The 20,675-nt window shown below is 32.4% G+C and overlaps 2 protein-coding genes across 2 annotated transcripts; one reads left to right on the top strand and one right to left on the bottom strand.

Annotated features, from left to right (window-relative positions):
- Positions 1-234: 234 nt before the first annotated feature.
- LOC131616739 (structural maintenance of chromosomes protein 2-1-like) lies at positions 235-10,131 on the bottom strand. The gene is made up of 20 exons (XM_058888165.1): positions 9,620-10,131; positions 7,991-8,671; positions 7,702-7,845; positions 7,269-7,559; positions 6,991-7,176; positions 6,747-6,911; positions 6,577-6,636; positions 6,223-6,285; positions 5,615-5,706; positions 5,281-5,377; positions 4,105-4,221; positions 3,773-3,991; positions 2,873-3,013; positions 2,629-2,796; positions 2,358-2,542; positions 2,153-2,246; positions 1,991-2,079; positions 1,340-1,565; positions 1,162-1,236; positions 235-894 (listed from the first exon to the last, which is right to left on the bottom strand). Exons 1-20 carry the CDS (start codon positions 9,935-9,937, stop codon positions 778-780), a joined length of 3,528 nt encoding a protein of 1,175 aa, XP_058744148.1. The 5' UTR covers positions 9,938-10,131; the 3' UTR covers positions 235-777.
- A 5,999-nt stretch (positions 10,132-16,130) lies between these two features.
- On the top strand, positions 16,131-19,384 carry LOC131618444 (carotenoid 9,10(9',10')-cleavage dioxygenase 1-like). Its single transcript, XM_058889664.1, has 14 exons — positions 16,131-16,400; positions 16,604-16,674; positions 16,764-16,778; positions 16,857-16,968; positions 17,049-17,148; positions 17,233-17,295; positions 17,429-17,539; positions 17,627-17,811; positions 17,908-18,046; positions 18,156-18,273; positions 18,365-18,466; positions 18,539-18,790; positions 18,880-18,991; positions 19,085-19,384. The coding sequence occupies exons 1-14, from the start codon at positions 16,185-16,187 to the stop codon at positions 19,112-19,114; spliced, it is 1,626 nt and encodes a 541-aa protein (XP_058745647.1). The 5' UTR covers positions 16,131-16,184; the 3' UTR covers positions 19,115-19,384.
- The last annotated feature ends 1,291 nt before the right edge of the window (positions 19,385-20,675 follow it).

Below are 20,675 nucleotides of genomic sequence, written 5' to 3'. Positions count from 1 at the left end.
GAGTTTGAGCATGTCTACCATAAAAATGAGTGAGTGTGAATCAACTTTTTTTACCCTCAAACTTAAGGTTTTATTTGGATTGATGAAATATAATGAAAAATAATGGTATAGTAAAAAATATATATTTTTTATATTAATTAGAATCATATGGCAAAATGAAGTGCTATCTATTTCTTTTTATTTCATCATTTTGTATTATTTTTAATACGTTTAATTTTGGCTGGAATAAGAAATTTGCTCTACTTCATTGCAAAATATTCAATGAGAAAAAAAATCTCCACTTTACTGTTTCCATTGCAGTCCATCCACTTAATTTCATATAATTCTGCTACGTTAAATGAACGACAACCACACAAAATCATTAATCTATTGATGTCTCGAGTTAATTCGTGGCTGATTTTGAAAAATTAAACTTGAAAGTGCAAATGACCTATGATTAAATTAAGAAAAAAATAAATTGACGATAAAATCATGCAAAATTTAAACATCCTTTTTTGCCAAATGTCTTTTAGTTATAATCCCAACAAAATATACACAACATACTAAATTTTGAATGATTTACAAATTATCCGCTTGTGCGCTGCGCCGATTCTATCCTAGTTAGTATTACATTAGGAGGAATGACAATGTTCATACTACCATGACATATCAGCCCCAAAGAAATGTTCAAAATACATAGCATTCAATTGCAGACACTGTTTATATATCCTCACATTACCAGAAGATGAACAGGTTTCTAAACCATCAAACAGATGCTGGAATTATAAGAACAGTATATCACTTGTTTTGCTTTGCAACAGTTCGCTGAACAGTTGAAACACCGTCAACAAATTTTGTCCGGAAAAGAACATTTGCATTATTGAACATGCCTTCCTTTAGTGATACAACAATAAACTGCAAATCAAAAGAAGCAAAAGAAATGAGATTATTCAACTTATTGGGTGTGGAACTGTCAGTTACTGACTTGGAAGAAATCTGAATAATACAAGAAAAATGATTTAAAATAGTTGTAAATATGTGCGTCAAACAAAACAATTTCCTATCTTGGTGATATCCTACAACTACAGTTTCATGGTTTTCTTTCTCTGGAATTGAAAATCACAAGATTAGATTGCATGAAATAAAGGAAATTGTGCCACAGTACAAAAAAAAGTTCTCTACCTGGGAGTGTGGAAAGTGATTTTTTATCATCTTCCCTATGTTTTGTGTGTGGCTCAAATCAAGAGCTGCATCAACCTGCAACAGACAATAGCAATTAACAGTTGACTTAACCGATAATCGTTGCTTCAAAATACATGTAAATAAATTATGTAATTAAAGGAAAATCTACAAAACTTACCTCGTCTAAGATGTAAAGTGGAGCAGGTTTAAAAAGAAGCAGTGCCAGAATTAGAGAAAGTGCAAGCAATGATCGTTGACCTCCACTCAGTTCAGACAATGACTGTTTCCACACACTTCCAAATGCAACACGGACTTCAAGGCCGTCAAGAAAGCTGCATCCTTCTGGAGGTTCTAACTTAGCCATTGTGCCCGGTAATAATGTAGAAAATATGGATCCAAAGTCACTGAAGGAACAGAACTAAATCATTATACAGAACCATTGTCTCATAAAAAATAATTTAAAAAATTAATAATCTTTTGTGTGTAAAGCAATCTTTGAATCACAACATTTGAACATTCATTAATTAGCTCATTAGGTTTGGAGATAAAAATGGAATAATCCATGAATGACACTGTTAAGAACCTATTGTCTAAAAGCTTAAACTGTCACTCTGTCAGAATATAGGGCGTGAATGTATGGTCTTATATCTAAAAGAGTGGGTTTGATTCAGAATCAATCTCTTGATCAGTTGGCTATAAAGGCTTTCATACTACGCTAAGAACCACTCCGACAACCAAAAATAATTATACTTAAGATGAAAGATTATGAACGGTTTTAATACTTTAGCAAATATATAAGATACCAAATTATAAGAAAACATAAACTTACGTATTCACTTTGACCCAGGTAACATTTAGTGTCTCTTTCTTTTTCTCGTCTAGCTCTTCAATCACCTTCTTGATCTTAGACTTGTCATTCTAGGCAAAATAATAATGCGTTGAGCATTTTAGCAAGAAAGGTAGAAAATGTTGAAATAGATTAAAAAATCACCTCAATTATATTTTTCTTTGACATCAAGTCATTGTACTCGTCTTCTGCCTTCTCAAACATTGCCATTACTTTCTTGTTCACCCTTTTCTCAAGCCTTAATTGTGCAAAACAAAAAAGTGTAAGTGAAGTAAATGAGGAGGATATGTAATTTTAGCTGCATACAAAATGGTAACAATAAGGAAATCATATGTTTAAAGAAACACACCCAGATTGCTCAGCCTGAAGTTTCTCAAGTTCTTCCCTTGATTTACCAGGATTGCGAGAAGAAAAATCATAATCAGTCCCACTCTTACCAAACTGCTGTTTTTCAGAAGCAATCCATGCATGCTTCTCTATTAACTTATCCACTCTCAAAGAGCAGTCCTTCTGTTCCATCTCCATTCGTTTTACCTAGCACAAAATATAAAGAGGATATTGTTCTTTAGCACACAAGTTCTAAGGGTATAGAGTATTGACAATGGCAGTAAAATTATTACCTCATTTTCCATTCTCTTCCTTTCAAGATTATTCTCACTAAGTTTATGTTCAAGCTTTTTCTGCTCTTTAACCATGCCACTGATTTCCTTGTCACACTGCTTCATTTTCTGACGAACTGCATTCAGCTCTGACTGAACTTCATCAAGATTATTCCTTGCAGCAGCAACCTACATCTTGGAGGTTTGAGGACACATTTCTTGCTTTAGCGAAAGAGATCAAATCAAAATAAATATCTATGCTTACGGTAGATTTTTGTTCTTCAACTTCTGAGGAAAGATCACTAATCAGTGTTTTCAGTGATGCTAATTGATTCTCCAAGGAAGCTTGCTCCTGGATAACAGCATCTTTTTCCATTACAAGCCTTTCCTTTTCATTATCATGTACCTAAACCAGCAAGCAACAAATTAATTATCATAATGCAGTGACTATTTACTCTTCTGTTTATCTTACTTCCTTTAGATTATTATTTAATTATTTAATTACTAGCATTCAAATCTTGAAATTCCATCCTAATATTTTTTCAACAACAACTTAAAAGCATATCTTCCATTTATACTTTAGGATCAGGACAATATGAATTTTTTGCTTAATACAATAGTTAATACTTGATAATTGCACAATCTAGATCAGCAATCTTTTATATGTTAGTTTACACAAAAACTCAAGACAACTTTGACAGCAATTAGTGCAACTACATGACCATCACATCAGGGAGGATTTAACCAAACCTATCACCCGAACCAATATAAATTCTTTAGGGTTGATTTGGGCAAGGTTTACATAATCTTTTTGTAAATAATTGGAGCCAAACCAACTGTCAAAGAACGTGTTGGTCAATTAGATCATGTAATGAAAGATAAATTGACATGTTTATACAATGTTATTTCTTTATTAGCATTGCAACATTTTACATAGTCAAAAGCCAAAACATTATAAAAAGGAAAAAGCTATTCTTACACTATCTAATAAAATTATCAAACAAAACACCACAACTTGTGTTGGGTTGCTGGTTGTGTCAGGATTACACAAACCACTGAACATCCTAACATTAGAATTAGCTATATTCAATTGTTATAAATAAGTTCAAATGAATTGTAATATGTCAAAAAATAATAACAAATAAGTTAGAATATTCAAGTATACCTTTAGGTCTTTTGAAGATGACTGCATTTGGGATTTAATCGACTTTATCTTTTTCTCCAAACCTTTTAGCCTAGTTTCTCGATTATTGTCATGTTCTTTGATTGATTTCTCAAGTGATGAAACAGTCTTGACACAGTCCTTATATAAAAGTTCCTTTTCTTTGACAGCAGCTTTTGCTTCTACAAGTTCTTGCTCAATCTTCTTCACTAATTCTCCAAGCTACAAAGTGAAACGGGACAGGGTAAGGGGAGCAGACAAAGAGAAGAAAATAACAATGACATGGAAAAAAAAAATACTGCAACTAAACAAAGTCAAGTTGAAAGAAATGAGACCTTGTGATGCTCGTTTTGCTCAGCTCTGCTCTGAAACAATGAAAGATCATGTGACTTGAGTTCTAATGTTGCTTTGAGGTCTTTATACTCTCTATGAAGAGGAAAAAGCTCGGTAATCTGCAAGTAAAGATACAGAGACAAAACAGACGAGTAAGATTGAGATTATGCTAAAAGTTTGAAACCATGAGCTTTATGCACAAGAAAAACAAATATCAAAAACTCCTTATAGAGAATTAAATTGTAATTTGAGTTCAAGTTCATGCTTTAAAGCACTGCATATTTTGTATGTCTTTGTAAATGTATTAAGAATTAAGATGACAAATGAACGTAAACAACTCTAGCCTCCTTAGAGCATATATGTTGAACTAATGAATCAAGAGACAAGGTTTTAAGGGTACTAAACAAAAACAAAGGGAAATCAACTAGCAAATATTTCCCGTCAAATCATCAGGAGTGTTGCAGCTTTTTTACACACTTAAGTTCTTCCATCTCTGGGAATTTTCTTTTTGTTGAACCATGCTTAGTGCAACTTGCTTAACCTATTTTAGAATTCCAACGTCCACAACAATACAAACTAGTATATTTGGGCTGCTGAGGTTGACTAGAATACTAGATTAATACAATAATCAGTTGAAGTTCTCACATCAGCACAAAAAGCCTTTTCTTCTAATGTTTAAGAGGCAAAAAAGGTGCATTAAATTTTAACAGGGGGTTTCCATTGACATAGAGAAATTAGTGCAATTTGTTCCGTTGGCATTCCTTGTTTTTCTAGATCTACTGGGAGGATATGGTTGACTTGCCTTACACTTCAGTGTCTCTCTACTCTACTGAATTGGTCCCATATAAAAGTTAAGAGGTGATTTTTCAACACAAAATTTGACACGTACTTGGCAACTAGATTTCTAGCAATTTAATCCAACTTATGATAATTAGGCTTGTCATTCCATTATGTAAATTATAAAGTTGAAAAAGCAATCATAGGCAAATTGAAAAATGTAATTTTGTTAAACAAAAGCAATAACAAAAGAAATATGCAATTAAAACAAAAGGAACAACAAAAGTTGTTGCAAAAGCAATATGCAATTTAGTTGAACAATGTAAATTCCATATCTTACAGGCTATTCCAAATCTAAGTATTTCATATCATTATGAAAAAAACAGGTGTTGAGGGACTACCTTTGCCTCAATCTCTGATAACCTAGTTTGATGCACTGAAAGTTTTGACTCAGCCTCTGCCACAGCATGAAGTTGCCTCAATAGATCACCGCTTCCCCTGTTACAACCAACCCATCACAACATTTCTGAAAAGCATATACAACATAATATCATCATATACTAGTATTCAATTACTAATAGCATGCATCCCTTAGTAGAGAGCAGAACCTGTAAAGTAAAATATAAGTTCAAAAAATTCTGTGATATATGGTCACAGTCAGTAGGTCAGGAAATAAGAGAGATGTGCAAAGAAAGTGGAAATTGCTGTAACAATGAAAACTAGATAGAACCATACTTCCGGCTTCCCCCTGTCAGAAGACCACTGGGCTGAAATATATCTCCTTCAAGAGTGACACTTGTGGTGTGAATCTCCCGACTAAACGCCACCTATTAGACATCCAACAAAATATAAGTCGAATTGAGGATTAAGTGACAAATAAAAAAAATGAAGTGTCGTGGAAACAATTTGCAATCACCTATTTAAATATAGGACTAAGTGACAATTTTAAAAGCAATTATATTTTACAATAGTGTGTGTGTGTGTGTGCGCACACATGCGTGTGTGTTTGTCTCTCTATATATAAAGAAAATACAAGACATGTCATGATGAAAACTTTAAACAGCGTGTGCATAAAGTTACTGTTATGAACTCAGAGAGCAAAAGTGGAAGCTTTATATTAAAAAAATACAGTAAGAAAATACAAAACATGACATGATGAAAACATTAAATCTGATATGCATAAGTTACTCGGTTATTGTTGGACCATCAAGCTATTAAATTATAAATACATGATGCAAAGAAGTGCATCAAAAATGCAAGATACCATTAACGAAGGGTCTACATCTTAATGAAAAATTAAGGATACATGTAACTCGGTAGGAAAAACAGGTGTAGCTTCTTACCTCCTTTGCAGCACTGGTAGTTTTGCAAACAAAGGTTGAACCAAAGACATATTCCATTGCATTCTAGAATAAACAGGATATTAGTTAGAAAAAGTAGAGTTAAAAATAAATTTTAAATGAAATAAAACTACAGACATCAAAATGAATCAAACTTTCCAGACAGCCCAGAGGGTAAATACAAAATTAAACTGTAGAAAAAGATTATTAAAACAAAATAAACATGGAAAATGCTTTCAGTACCCATGTAAGCATCAGATACTGAAAAATAAAAATAAAAAATTTAAAAAAAAATTAATCAAGTAGGATAATGTAAATTTCATTCTAATGTGTAAATTGAAATTCAAAGAAGCAAACCTTCAATTCTTCTTCATAACCAACCAAAGAAAGTGCAATTTCGGCATTCTCCTTGCCCACCTGTAATGAAATTAATCAAGGTCCTTAGTTAACGTCATTAAGCAATCAAGACATTAAATAACATAAAATTAAAAAAAATAAAAATATAGACTTAAACTGCAATCACCTACCAATCTAACAGCGGCTTGTTGAACTCTTGAGGGAATAGTATAGGTTTGTATTTTATTCAAAGGTATAATTGTCACTCTTCTTCTAAGATTGCCATGTTGTAGTAGCTGTTTTCCGGTACTCTCAGTGTCAACTACAACATTGTACAACTTTCCACCAGCTGAAACCTGGAAATCGTCATATTCAAGTCGTTAATGTTAGAATTTCCATGTATAAAATCAGACATAAGTAACAAACGCTGTCAACCTCTAGGGCAGTCACTGTGGAGCTATCTTTTACTTTGATGAGTTTGGCAACAACACCCTTCACCTTTGACCTATCAAAGTTCTTGACAGGATCACGGTATGAAAAATCAACATTAGCCAAGTTTACTGAAATATTGCGGATTTCAGACTTCAACTTGTGCACACTATCCCTCTCAAACTCACGCTCCTGGTAGTCATTTTAAAGAAAAGTTTACTTAAATGAGACTTGTGAACCTCTTTAGATTGAAAAGAAATGAATTGAAGAGAAAACAATCAAACCTTCTGCAAAGCTTCCATCTCACCCTCTTTATAAGGAAGAGACTCCAACTTTGTTTTGAGATTTTCAACATCCTTTCTTTTATCTTCGAGCTGTTTTTTCACATTAGTAGCCTCATCCTGTTTTGATTTCAATTGATTCGTTTTCTCTTTCAGCTCCTTTTCACAATGGCTAATTTTGGTTTTCAGCTGTTTTAATTCTGTTTCAGTACTCCCAACTGCTACCTTTGCATCGCCTAGTTGGTCCTCTAAGCATTTCTCCTCGTTACCACTGCTCTTGCCAGCTAAGACACCCTATAAATAGTTTCGAGCAATAGGATAAATAAAACACCCCAATATAATAGAAGTTTCGAGCAATAGGATAAATAAAATACCCCAATATAATAGAGACTCGCAGATAGACAACATAAGCCATGAAAGCACGTGCTTCCTTTACCTGGTATTCCTTTTCATGCTCTTCCAGGCTCTTTGAGAGCTCCTCAACCCTGCTTTTCAAATCAGCAGCTCCTTCTTCAGCCTTTTTAATGGCAGAGGCCTTCTCTTCTACAGATTGCTTCAATTCTTCAATATTTTTAACAATCTTGAAAATATCAAGGTTTGAAATCCAAATATCAGGTTCACAAAAATGGAAAAGTTTTTAACATAAGTAGCATAAACATTTTTTAGAAAAACAACAATATTCTTGAAATTGAACAAAGATTGAATCCATAACATCACTAACATACTTTTCCTTTGTTGACTTCTTCACTCTTCAGAGTGTCTTTTTTATTATCTAGCACAGACGTTTCCTTCACAAGAGTTTGGGAAAGCTTGTCTACCTTCTCTGATAGAGATTTCATTTCCCCACCCATGCTTGCTTCCTTCTCAGCCGTCAACTGAGCTATTTTAGTCTCCATTTCCTTTACATCCACCATAGTTGTCTTAGCCATGTCATCAATCTCAGCTATCTTAGCATTTACTTGTTCCACCTCAGAAATAGCATTGTTTTTAATAGTCTCTGCTTGAACATACTCGTAAGCAATACAGAATCTTCTCAGCCTATCTAACTCAGCATTGCAATTAGCCCATTGCATATACTGCGTCCTTTCTTTCCTTAACTTCTCCAAAGCTGGAAGTATCTCCTGATCAAGAAGCTTGTTGATCTCATCCACCTTACTCTGTTTCTTCTCAAGAGTTTTGAGAGCAGCCTCTTTCTTAGTCTCGTACATTCTTGTCCCCGCAGCTTCCTCAAGCATGGACAATATCTCTGGCGGTTTCATATTCAAAACCTTAGTAATCCTCCCTTGCATGATAAGGAAATGTGGATTGTTAACATTTAGCTGCACTGAATGGAAAAGATTTTGGACTTGACTAGGCTGTGCAAGTTTCCCATTTATCAAATATTTGTTCCTCCCTCCAACCACAATCTGCATTGCACCCGATCACATCACACAAAACATACAATAAATCAATCCAATCACTGCTTAATTTCAAGAACTACCTACACTACTATTCAACGAAGTAGTCTAAATCTATATATAATAGTTAAACAAAAAATTGCAAATGCAAAACAAAATCCCACTTGAAAAAGAACAATAGGGCAGTGACATATGCAGCAGCGCCTAACACCACACGGCACTAACATTGGAAACTTAAAAACATAGGTGTCAACTATAAAGCACGCACACACCTCTAAGAGTAGGTGTGTCACAATGTCCGTCCGACACGCGTCAGTGCCTGACACTTGTATGAGTATTGACGGTGGTGTCTGACACTTATAAATAAAAGACAAATTCTATCATTTATGTAGAGGTGTCTGTGTCCTAGATTTTTGAAATTAGTGTCAGGGTGTCAGTGTATACGTGAGTCCATGTCGGAGTTCGTGCTTCATATGCATTGACGTGTCTGTTTGAATTGGCGGTGGATAGAATTGATTTTGACAAAATTGAGTTTGATAGAATTGATTATGACAGAATTGAGTTTGATAGAAGTGATTTTAACAGAATTGAATTTAGTATAATGTTTGGATACATTTATGTAAAAGTGAGTTGAACAAGAAAGAAATTCCAGTGTAAAAATCAAGTTTAAACTCAGAAGCTACAAATTTTATCTTCAAGTAGAATCAATTCTAGAGGCGGAAGCAATTCTACTTTATAAGAATCAAACACCTCAAAATCACTCCAAAATCAATTCTTCATCTCTAAAATTGCTTTTGGCTCTTCCAAAAGCCAAACTAAACATGCTAATGAAATCAATTCAAACAACTACTAAACTCGAAGCTCATAATCATATTTCTTCAAAAAACACATAAAATAAATAAATAAACAATTAAACTTGAAATTCAAAGAGAAAATGAAATAATTCAAAAACAAAACCTGTCTAGTGACTGTAATCTCAGAGTGGCCTTCATATCCAAGAGGACTCCGACTCCTTTCCGAATTATCAAACACAATCGAAACAGTAGCCTTAGTGATTCCCGCTTGCCCTTGCTTATACACTAGTTCTTGAAGATTCGAAGCACGAACCTGCTGCAAGTTAGTAATTCCAAGCACGAAACAAATCGAATCGAGAATGTTCGATTTGCCGGAACCGTTCAAACCGGTGATGGCGTTGAAGAATCGATCGAAGCCTGGAACAACAGTTCGGGTAGCGTAGGATTTGAAACCTTCCAAGCAGATTTCCTTGATGTACATGGTGAGGAAATGGTTTGGGGGAAATGGATGTGGAAGAAGGGTGGAAGGGTTTTGGAGTTCGAAACCCTAAACGGGAGCGTTTGGATGGTGAACTTTGAGTTGAGAGTTGCAGAGAGAGAGAGGGGAATGGTTTAATTCAAGTCGCGAGAAGCGGGAAATTTTCGTGAATTTCAAAATGACGCTGCCATTACGTTTGGGTGAGTTTTTTTTTCCTTAATCACTCTTTTCTAAGTTAGTTTAAACTGTTAATTAGACTGAGTTATATTCTATTAAACACTTTTATCTTAATTAGTACAAATTTTTCATTGAATTTTCCATTTATTATTATTATTATTATTATTATTATTATTATTATTATTATTATTATTATTATTATTATTATTATTATTATTATTATTATTATTATTATTATTATTACAATATTATGATATCTGTGTAGATTTTAAAGTCACTTTTTATATTTCCAAAAAAAAGTTAAATTACACTACTCTATTACTCTATGCATGCACAGGCAAATGAAAGGTCATGTTGGATAGTCATTTTCTCTGCTTTAGGAAAGGAAACACATACATTATACTAAACATCAGCTTGTTGCTACATTTTATCTCAAAAGTATTTCTTTAATCTAACTTCCACCATTGATTTGAGTAGTGGGATCTTGCAGAAGAATGCAACCAAGTAGATCGGAAGAGTGCGCGCGATTAAAGTTCTGAATCCAACAACAAAACATCTTATTGAGTTGAAAATTTCATAAATAACACTGGTGTGAAGATTTTAACGATGTTTTGAATTTTGTTCTTTTTTTCATATCTTTTTCGTGTGAGTGTGAATGTTGTTTATTTTGAATTTCAATTTTTAACTTGAAAATTTTCGAATAACCACTTTGTTCTTTGTTGTCTTTTATCTCTTTGTACTTTTCGTATTTCTTTTTGTTTTTGTGTTGGTTTTACCTGCTTTCCTGTGTTAGTTTTACCTACATGTTTGCAATACTTTATTTTTCTTACTTTACCTACTTATGTGGATGCATTTTGTTTATGTGGATGCATTTTGTTTATGTGACTATGTGGTTTTATATGCTTAGAGTGTGTTTGGATGAAGCATTTTAATGAGGTAATGTATTGTTTTGAGGGAATTTAAAATGATTTGCACAAAATTTATTGTTTGGATACAAAAATGAAGAATTGTTAAAATGATGGAAATTTATGGAGTATTTTATCTATGTTAAATTTAATCATTTTGAAATGACACCAAAAACCAAAGAATTTGAAATTCCTTCATACTCCATAAAATGTATTTGTTACTATTATTTCTTCAAATCTTGCAAATTGGTCCTCATATTTTCCAAAATTACAAAATTGACCCTAATTTTTTTAAAAAAATTGCAAATTGGTCCTTAATAATTTTTAAAATTTACAATTTGGTCCTTCAAATTTTTAAAAATTGCAATTTGACCCCTCTTTTTCATTTTTTTAATTTGGTCCAAAAAAATTATATTTTATAAAAAATAACCCCAAAAATCTAACAATGAATTACCTTAATACTCTATCCAAACAAAATAATTTAAAATGAATGAATTTCAATTGAATCATTTGAATTGCTTTGAATTTTAAATTCTTTTAAAATTTCCAATTACCTCATCCAAACACACTCTTATAGAATTGTTAAATTTTTAAGCTATGGTTTATTTATCCCATCGGTTTGGTATTGTTGTTGATTTTTATTACCATTGTGAATTTGAAATTTCAAGTTGGTCATGTTGTTCAATCTTTTTGTTGTTTCAACTTATTACAAAAAAACTAATGGCACGTTCAATTGAAAATGTTAAGGATATCAATGACTCAAAAGATCTGTGGAAAATTGTTGTTAGGATTAGAGATTTGTGGTACATCTTAAGAATGTCAAACAAATAGCATTTAGAATTTGTTCTAATAGATGCAAAGGTGTCTCTTTTATCTATCATAATCATCACTACTACAAAAAACACATAACACCTTGGACGTGAAATGCATTTAATTTCGGCTAAAGAAGCGAGGTAATGAAGGCCGTCATAAAAAATTGTAACTTAACACCTCGGTGATTTAAAAATCGAGGGGTAAAATTATATGCATGTAGGTTTAAACCCCGGCGGCAGCACTTTTATTATTTTTAAAACTAGCGTATCTTATCTTTCGGTTTATTTAGAAAATCGAGGAGTAAGATTATTTCTTTTTTTAAAATTATTACATTGTTTACCCATAATATTACATTGTTTTTACAGAATATTAAATAAATAAAAAATTCCCTAGAGATCTAGATAAAAATCAAATTTTCTGAAGATTTAAGTTTTTGATCTTCGAATTATTGAATCTTGGAGAAGATCAAATGTTGGATGCAAAATTATTCTATACGGATCTTGTATCCATTTGTTTCTGATAGAAAAAAAAGTAAGATATTTAAAATCAATATTCAAATATATGATTTTCGGCTCAAATAAATATTTAAAAAAACAAACCTTGAACCTAGATAATTTTCTGTTGTTGCAATCCATCATAGAGAACTTTTCCAAGCGTCTTTAGATTTTCATTTAGGTTACAAATGTTACTATTCAGCATGCTTTTATAATATATGTCCTTAGGTTTCACGCGGATTACTAATGAAAGTGTCTTGAGCGTTGATACCAATGAAATGGACGATATAGATTTGTTTAGGGATGGTGATCAATATTCTTAATTATCACGCCAAAATTATACCATTGGTTTCTGACAAAAACCAAGATAAAAGGTGTATAAGCTTATTTTTTTAACACTGCACGGTTACACTGAATATTAAATTACATTATTACAACAAATGCATTCTTATCATAGTAGTTGTTGTTCTTGGAGAACAACAAATCTTTGCTCTAATCCATGTCCTATTGAATATATTTTGTGTTCATTATTTTAAAGTTCTATGGACTGCATGCAATCAACTTTTAAAGAGCTATGTGCTCCAAGTAATGAAATATCATTCCAGATATTGAAAATGTTTTTTCTACACTTCCAATCCATCGTTGAGAATTTTTCCAAGATTTTTTAAGTTCCAAAATTTCATTATCTTGAGCAAATGTTATTAAGGCAAATGCTTTCATAAGAAAGATATATAATGGTTGATGTAGATAGTTTGTTGTAGATTGATGTCTTACTAATAACTTGAGCATTGTTCCTTTAAGAATGTAGGGTAGAAATTCGTTGTTGTACTTGGGTAACATATTCCCACGGTTGTTAAAAAAACCGAGGTAAAACGTATTTTATATTTTAAATAGAAAAATAAATAAAATAAGTAAGCCCCTCAGTTTTAGAATAAAATCGAGGTGAATAATATCTACTTTTAAAACATTACATTGTTTATACAGAATATTAAAAAAAATTCAAATTCATCATCATTGCTGCAATTCTAGATTTTGTTGCATATATCTTTTCAAAGGTTGAACAACCTTTTTTGTTTAACCTTGAAGCATGAATGATTTTCTGCACTTGCAATCTATCATAGGGAACTTTTCTAACATTCTTTAACAGAGAGTTGTTCCAAAAATACAACATCAACACCATTATGTGAGATAGATTGCAAGGGCAGAAAAAATGTTTTGTTCAAGGATAGAAGAACATTGGAGATATTTTATGTAATGCAATTCATCCCAAAGAATGATGCGTACTAGTTTGGGGCGGCAACGTATAAGTTAGAATAAGAGTAAAATCTGTTTAACGGGTGTTTTCATAGTAAAAATTGATTATGTTATTTCTCGATTTTTAAGGAAACTGAAGGGTTACATCATTTTGTATTCACTTATAAACATATAAAACATAAACATCCTTAAGTAGGATTTGAAACATGTCCTGATTTGTTTTTTCCCTCAGTTTTATTAAAAATCAAGGGAGTATGTTGTTTTTATTCTTATAAAAAAAATAAAACGTGGCTCGCCTTGACATAATACCTCGATTTTTTTCTGGCTGAGGTGAAATCTTCGTCATAAAAAGCATTATTTGTTGTAGTGAATGACTATAAGTTGTTGATTAAAACAAAAAACTTCTTTCGTATCTCATGTTGTATATTATTTTATATGATTTTTTAGTGCAACATGATCCAAGTCATTCTACCACCACATTTGGTTCAATAGCAGTCTACACTTATTGTAGGAAACACATACATCATGCTGAACTTCAAGGTTGCTAAAAATGATTTCTCCTCTAAAGCAACCACTCATAAGTTCAAGTTGATGTTTTCTGGTGTATCTTCCGCAGAAAGTTGAGATTTGCCTGACATTCCTCTGAATCATCTGAACTTGATTAGTTTGGTGACATTCTTGTGAGAAAGTTTCAACCTGAATACTTAGTTGGTAATCTTATTTTTGCTATTTGTTATTTTTTATTTGTAATCATTTCATTTTTTGTTTCTTTTCTCTAACAATATGATTTATTCATAGATGTTATTGAAGGAGTGCATGAAATCATTCGGACTCAAATGACTGCATCAAACAACAAAAATAAAATTGTCTTTACCATAACAGATACGAAGTATTTCTATGTTGTTCTTATAAAACTTATGAATTTTATATTAGATTAGATTAGATTAAAGTTGAACTATTTAACTCTATTCATGTTTGCTTGATTTTTTCATTGTTATAGTTTTTTAGTTCATTGTACTCTTTGGGGTGAGCTTGCATCACATTTTTGCAGCTATTACAAATGACCATGATAATGTCATTGTACTATTGCAAAATGAAAGAATCAAGGGAGCGAGTGTGTTTGGATGAGGTAATTAGAAATTTTAAAGTATTTTAAAATTCAAAGCAATTCAAATGATTCAATTTAAATTCATTCATTTTTAAATTATTTTGTTTGGATGGAGTATTAAGATAATTCATTGTTAGATTTTTTGTGTCATTTTTTATTAAATTTAAATTTTTTGACCAAATTAAAAAATGAAAAAGTAGGGACTAATTTACAATTTTTAAAAATTTGAAGGACCAAATTGTAAATTTTAAAAATTACATTAAGGACCAATTTGTAATTTTTTGAAAATTTTTGGGGTCAATTTTATAATTTTGGAAAATATGAGGATCAATTTGTAAAATTTGAAGAAATAATAATAACAAATACATTCTATGGAACATGAAAGGAATTTCAAATTCTTTGGTTTTTGGTGTCATTTCAAAATGATTAAATTTAAGGGAAATGCTAACAAGTGCCCCAGGGGCACTCTTTAATAGCTTTAAAAAGTAAGTTTTTCTTGGAAATATGCGTAATTAATGCATCGAAAATTAAAATGGTGAACTTTTGAAAGAATATTTTCTTTATTTAGAATGCTTAAAGAGTGCCCCTGGGGCACTTGTTAGCATGACCCTAAATTTAACTTAGATGGAATACTCCATAAATTTCCATCATTTTAACAATTCTTCATTTTTGTATCCAAACAATGGATTTTGGTCAAATCATTTTAAATTTCCTTAAAAAATTAATTTCCCTCATTAAAATGCTCCATCCAAACACACTCTAAAGGTATTCATGTTGGCTATTTGTAATACACTACATCTAACAATTAGTTTTCCCCGATTTTTTTTAGAATTATTGATTTTATAGCTTTCATATTATTTAGTGTTATGTTGTGTCTGAATACTGATTTCATACAAGATACTGATTTAGATACAAACTTGAAGTTCAGACTATTGATAGCAAATACATGGCAAGATTTGTCTTTTGGGACAATGATTGTATGAAGATGATTGGAAAAACTGCCCTTGAGCTCAATAGTGAGTTGATTGAGGTGCTTACTTATATTTCCCATAACATGTTATTTATATCTGACATTCTAATGCTTTGTATAATTTTAGCAACATGTACTGTCATGGCTGCAAATTCACCACACTCCAGGTGGCTGGCAGGAGGAAATTCAATGGACAATGTGAAATAAATTATTGAGAATACAAAATTTGGATTTAAGGATAATTATTATAACTGACTTCCCTTTCTAAAAATAGAATTTTAATCCATTTCAATTAATCAATCAAGGTCACTATTTGGCTGCATGCATGGCTGCGTATTCCCCAATAATATAGGTGGATGGATAAGAATCTACCAATAATTTATTATTTATTAAACTCTGACAGCTCAAGCAATGACAAGAAAGCATAAAGAGGAGGAGATTTCAAAACAGAGAATAGAATCTTTTAAAACTCTCTCTACCATTATTTTGAGCATAGCTTATTATTTTGCACCAGTCTCACAAACACAAAATGGCTTATGAGAAGAACCAAAATGGAGTGATTTTGAAGGTGGAACCAAAGCCTAGCAATGGATTTGCTTCAAAAGCTGTTGATTTGTTGGAGAAGATTATTGTCAAGATGTTTTATAATCCTTCACCTTCTCATCTCTGGCTTTCTGGTAACTTTGCACCTGTCAAAGATGAGACGCCTCCCGTTAAGGATCTTACTGTGCAAGGCTACCTTCCGGTTGGTTCAATTCGTTCTTTTAATAATCGATGAATTAATGAAGCTCAAATAATATCATATGTGTAGCAGTGTACGTGTCCTTGTTAGAGTGTGCGTGTCACGAGTGGCTGTGTCCGTGTCCTGGTGTCCGATGTTATGTCTTACTTAAAAATTTTGACTTTTGAGTTGGCTGCTAATCACTTAACATTTGATGTGTGCTGCAGGATTGCTTGAATGGAGAGTTTGTTAGGGTGGGGCCTAATCCGAAGTTTTCTCGCGTCGCGGGATATCACTGGTAAATTTTTACCCTTTTCTTCATGCTTTGAGCAGTATATAATTTGGAGTTTTATGCTCATACGACACTTTCTCTCGCTGTTTTTGCAGGTTTGACGGAGATGGGTGTGTGCTATTCTGTTTTCAATAACTATAACAAGTACATAATATTGGTATACTGATCTGTGTATCAATTACTTGCAGAATGATCCATGGTTTGCGTATCAAAGATGGAAAAGCTTCATATGTTTCCCGCTACGTGAAAACTTCTCGTTTTAAACAAGAAGAATACTTTAAAGCCTCTAAGTTTCTCAAGGTATATAAAGAAAGTAAAAGTATAGAAGCTTGGCGAAAAATATACAAACATAAATGTTTTTTCTTGTTTGCTATTTTCAGATTGGAGATCTCAAAGGTCTATTTGGACTGTTAATGGTTAACATACAAATGTTACGAGCGAAATTGAAAATACTCGATGTTTCTTATGGACACGGAACAGGTAACTTGTGTCATGATTTTTTAGCTCTTGTATATGATTTGAAGCTACGGATCTAACTTGTGCTCATACTCTCTTGTTTACCAGCTAATACAGCTCTTGTATTTCACCATCAGAAGCTTCTAGCACTCTCAGAAGGAGACAAACCTTGTGAGTACTTTTCCTTTCTGTTTTACTGATATGAAAGCCCCGGAGGTCTCACTGGTTTGATCTCTGGTTCGGTTTTTAAAATATAGTTACTTTCTACTACGGCACTGAAGTAGTCTCGTTTTAAATTTTGCAGATGCTATTAAAGTTTTGGAAGACGGTGATTTGCAGACACTTGGCATGCTAGATTATGACAAGAGATTAGGCCATAGCTTCACTGCTCATCCAAAAGTTGATCCATTTACTGGTGAAAGCATCTTCAAATAAGTGATTAAGCTGAAAGATTTAATGGAAAAGTGATTCCAATTTCCAACAAATAACTTTCTATATGCAGGGGAGATGTTTACATTTGGATATTCACATACAGCACCATATGTCACATATAGAGTGATATCAAAGGACGGTTTTATGCAAGATCCTGTTCCAATAACAATATCCGACCCCGTCTTGATGCATGACTTTGCCATCACCGAGAATTATTCAATATTTATGGACCTTCCTCTCTACTTTAGGCCAAAGGTAGTTCATATGATCCGGCTAAAGATTAGTTTGTTAATAATAGCACTTGATGGAAATTAAATAAATCTTAATTGTTGATTGAAATGTATTTTTCAGGAAATGGTGAAGAATAAGACGTTGATATTCTCATTTGATTCAACCCCAAAAGCTCGTTTTGGTATCCTACCTCGGTATGATAAAGATGAAAAGCATATCAGATGGTTTGAACTACCAAATTGCTTCATTTTCCACAACGGTATGGTTGTTGCTTTGTTTCTCCTTAATATAATATGTTGAATGATATTCTATAACGATCATTTGTAAAATCCAGTTTCATCTTTTATTTGACTCATTTTTTCCCCTAGCCAATGCTTGGGAGGAGGAGGATGAAATAGTTTTGATCACGTGCCGCATGGAGAATCCAAATTTGGACATGGTCACCGGGCCTGTCAAGGAAAAGCTCTATAATATCTCAAACGAGCTGTAAAACGACTTGTTCTTATCTTATATGCAATTCATGAAGAAAATATCAATCGACGTTACTCTATATTTACATTCATTGAACTCTTTCCAGGTATGAAATGAGATTCAACATGAAAACCGGTGAAGCTTCTCAAAAGAAACTATCAGTGTCTGCTGTAGATTTTCCTCGGGTGAACGAAAGCTACACTGGCAGGTTCAAATGTTGACAGTAATCAAGTACATGCATGTCTACCACGACTCATATTTACTATTTTCATTTCATCAGGAAGCAACGATACGTGTATGGAACCACGTTAGACAGCATTGGTAAAGTAACTGGGATTATTAAATTTGATTTGCACGCCGAGCCAGATTTGGGAAAAACAAAGCTTGAAGTTGGAGGAAATGTTCAAGGTCTCTATGACTTGGGACCAGGAAGGTTTGGCTCTGAGGCTGTTTATGTCCCGCGTGTCCCTGGCACCGATTATGAAGAAGATGACGGATACTTGATCTTTTTTGTACATGATGAGAATACCGGGTATCAATTTCCTCTACACACATAGCAGTGACTATAATATGGTTTAGTTTTTGTTTTTCTTAATCTTCGGTTTAACTTAAATACCGCAGGAAATCATTCGTGCACGTCATAGATGCAAAAACAATGTCAGCAGAAGCTGTTGCAGTTGTAGAATTGCCTCAACGAGTTCCATATGGTTTCCATGCTTTCTTTGTCACAGAGGTTTGTGTTACTTCACATTGCTTATTCATTCATTGCATTTTCTTTCTCTCTATTAAATGCATGTTCTTGATTTTTTTATGGCTCCATTCACAGGAACAACTACAAGAACAGGCTAAATTCTAAACATGCAGACATGAGACAACCTCATTGCACTGCACTGCCTCAGAATGAATCATGTTTATATTTGTATATGTTGTTATATTTTTTAAGTGGCTCTCTTTTTAAATAATTTTCTTATCAAGTATTAACACATTTGGATATTCTAAGACAATTTTTCTGAGTACTCTTTTAGTCTCTTTGCATCAACAACAAAGATGTTGCATCCTTTTTATTTTATTGTTGTTTGTTTGGTATTGATGTTGTCCCACGTTGGTTTTGATGCAACTTTTGTAAAGTCTCTTCCCTTTTTGTATGATGAAAAAAGTTATACTCTGTCTTTTAATTCTCATTGTGTTTTTATGGATCTTGTTACCGTAAATACAAATAGAAATTGATAAGGAACACGGGGTTGTACTATTTGTTTGATGAAAAATCCGATTAGAAAATATTGTTTTCTACACTTCAATCTAAGTTAGAGTCACATTCTAATATGACTTCAAGACAAATGTTTTGGTCATCCTTATTTTTCATTAATAAAATGTATGTTTCAATTATTATTTATAAGATACTTTGTTGAGTCTCTTAAATATGACATCTTTCAGTTTTTTTAAAATCACGCATTTGATTTTTTGTTTGGAGACCCACCCATATTTCTAGTATTTATGGTGTAAGATGATTTATTTTCTTTATCAATGGTTGTTTTTAAGTATTTTTTTTATAAAGGATAAATCAAGAGTACCTTAATCATTTATTCAATTTTACAATATGGTGCAAACACCATTTGCAAAAAATATTAAAAGAGTATGTTCTGATAATTCATAATTGTAAAGTCTATAACAATTATAACCTTTCTCACTTTCATAGTAAATATGACATCTTCTATGAATTCACATGTTCCGACACCTATAGTAAAATGGTGTCAGCAGAAAGAAAAAAAAAGGCCAATTACTTAAAGCTTCTCGAACTATTCTCTTTCAAATAATTATTCCAAAATTATATTGAGAGAAACATTTTTAATTACTACTTATTTAATTAAGCATGTGTCATATCATGTTATAGACAATGTTAGTCCTATTCAATTTGTTATCTCCTTTGTTTTTTTTTTTTTGTCATGCTAAGTTTTTAGTCTAGGAAATTTAGGAGCATTGCTTTTGTCCATATTCAAAAGCAACACCGAACTAAGTTGGATTTTCTTGTAGATAGATGTATCTTTACGGGTTATGCCCCTAACAAAAAAAAGTATAAATATTATCATCCTCCTAGTCGTAAGTACTTTGTTTTTAAATATGTCATATTTAGTGAAAATGTGTATATATGTTAATGGCTCTGATTATGAGTTCGTGTTTTTGACCTTTGGTCGTAACCTCCCTAAAGTTTTGGTTCCTACTTCAATGTTTAAACTTGAGTCACTACCTATTTTGAGTCATATTCTTGGTCAAACTTTTGAATCTAAGTCTATTTATGTTCCCATTACTTTAGTGTCACCCATTCTTAGTCCAAATGCTAAACATGACTCAATTTTGGTTACATTTTGTAGTGGTATATTTGTAAAGGGTTCACAGGAGGCGGTATAGAGATCTCTAAG

This window comes from Vicia villosa, linkage group LG7, assembly GCF_029867415.1.
Source record: "Vicia villosa cultivar HV-30 ecotype Madison, WI linkage group LG7, Vvil1.0, whole genome shotgun sequence".
In the NCBI taxonomy this organism is placed as follows: domain Eukaryota; kingdom Viridiplantae; phylum Streptophyta; class Magnoliopsida; order Fabales; family Fabaceae; genus Vicia; species Vicia villosa.
This window is presented reverse-complemented; position numbering and strand designations above follow the sequence as displayed.